Source organism: Sceloporus undulatus, chromosome 5, assembly GCF_019175285.1.
Source record: "Sceloporus undulatus isolate JIND9_A2432 ecotype Alabama chromosome 5, SceUnd_v1.1, whole genome shotgun sequence".
NCBI classification, from domain to species: domain Eukaryota; kingdom Metazoa; phylum Chordata; class Lepidosauria; order Squamata; family Phrynosomatidae; genus Sceloporus; species Sceloporus undulatus.
Genome location: NC_056526.1, coordinates 26,235,771 through 26,236,534, shown reverse-complemented (window position 1 = coordinate 26,236,534; position 764 = coordinate 26,235,771). Strand labels below are relative to the sequence as shown.

The 764-nt window shown below is 54.3% G+C and overlaps 2 protein-coding genes across 5 annotated transcripts in view; both read left to right on the top strand.

Annotated features, from left to right (window-relative positions):
- Positions 1 to 764, top strand: part of KIAA1549 (KIAA1549 ortholog) — a 179,165-nt gene that overhangs the window by 47,065 nt on the left and 131,336 nt on the right. The gene's annotated exons all lie outside the window — the stretch shown is intronic.
- Positions 111 to 764, top strand: part of LOC121931502 (chromobox protein homolog 5-like) — a 14,075-nt gene continuing 13,421 nt past the window's right edge. Inside the window, exon 1 of the mRNA XM_042469334.1 lies at positions 111 to 204. Within this exon, the coding sequence (XP_042325268.1) occupies positions 179 to 204 (26 nt within the window). The 5' untranslated portion in view covers positions 111 to 178. The remainder of the gene's footprint in view (positions 205 to 764) is intronic.

Sequence of the window (764 nt, the reverse complement as noted above, 5' to 3'; positions counted from 1 at the left end):
TGGCAAAGCGGCGAAAGGGGGAAAAGGCAAACCAGAGAAAAGGGCCCCAGCTGATCGCAGTCTGCAGGCAGCCGGGGAAGAGGAATCAGAAGTTTGGACAGATAGTGGAAGTTCGGAGCCTGAGGAGGGGCCTTTAAACTACCAGAGCCTGCCTTAGAAAGTGGCGAAAGGCGGGCTAATGGATCCGAGAGCCGCGTGCGAATGGTGAGTGGGGGTATCCCCCTATTTTCATTGACTGTGACTTTAATGGTGGGGTCAAAGAAAAAGGCCATGCAGCTAATTGCGGCCATTGACTGTGGGTGCACCAGATGTTTAATAAACCCTGCTGTGGTCAGCTGTTTGGACATTGCAACTCACCCCTTGCAGGAGCCCATACCCTTCACACAGATGGATGGCTCTTTGATGGGTGGGCAAGCAGCAGAGAGGAAAACCGCCCCTGTGTGGCTTGGGGTGGCAGACCATTGGGAACAACTTCAGCTGGTGGTGGGGCCCACCTACAACTACCATTTGATGCTGGGAATTGACTGGTTGCATCACCACAACCCTTCCTTGAGTTGGAGGGACAGACAATTGATTTTCGATGATCCAGTTTGCAGAGAACATTGCCTTGACCAGGCCATGGTGCTTCCCCCTCTCCTCCCGCCGGTGCCACGCCCGGGGTTGACTCCGAGGGAGGCGGCTGCCCATTTAGAGAATATGCAATGCCAAGGGACATTGAACTGTGTTGGGGAGGGAGAGGTTTCCTTCCCTCACTGCTATCAAGA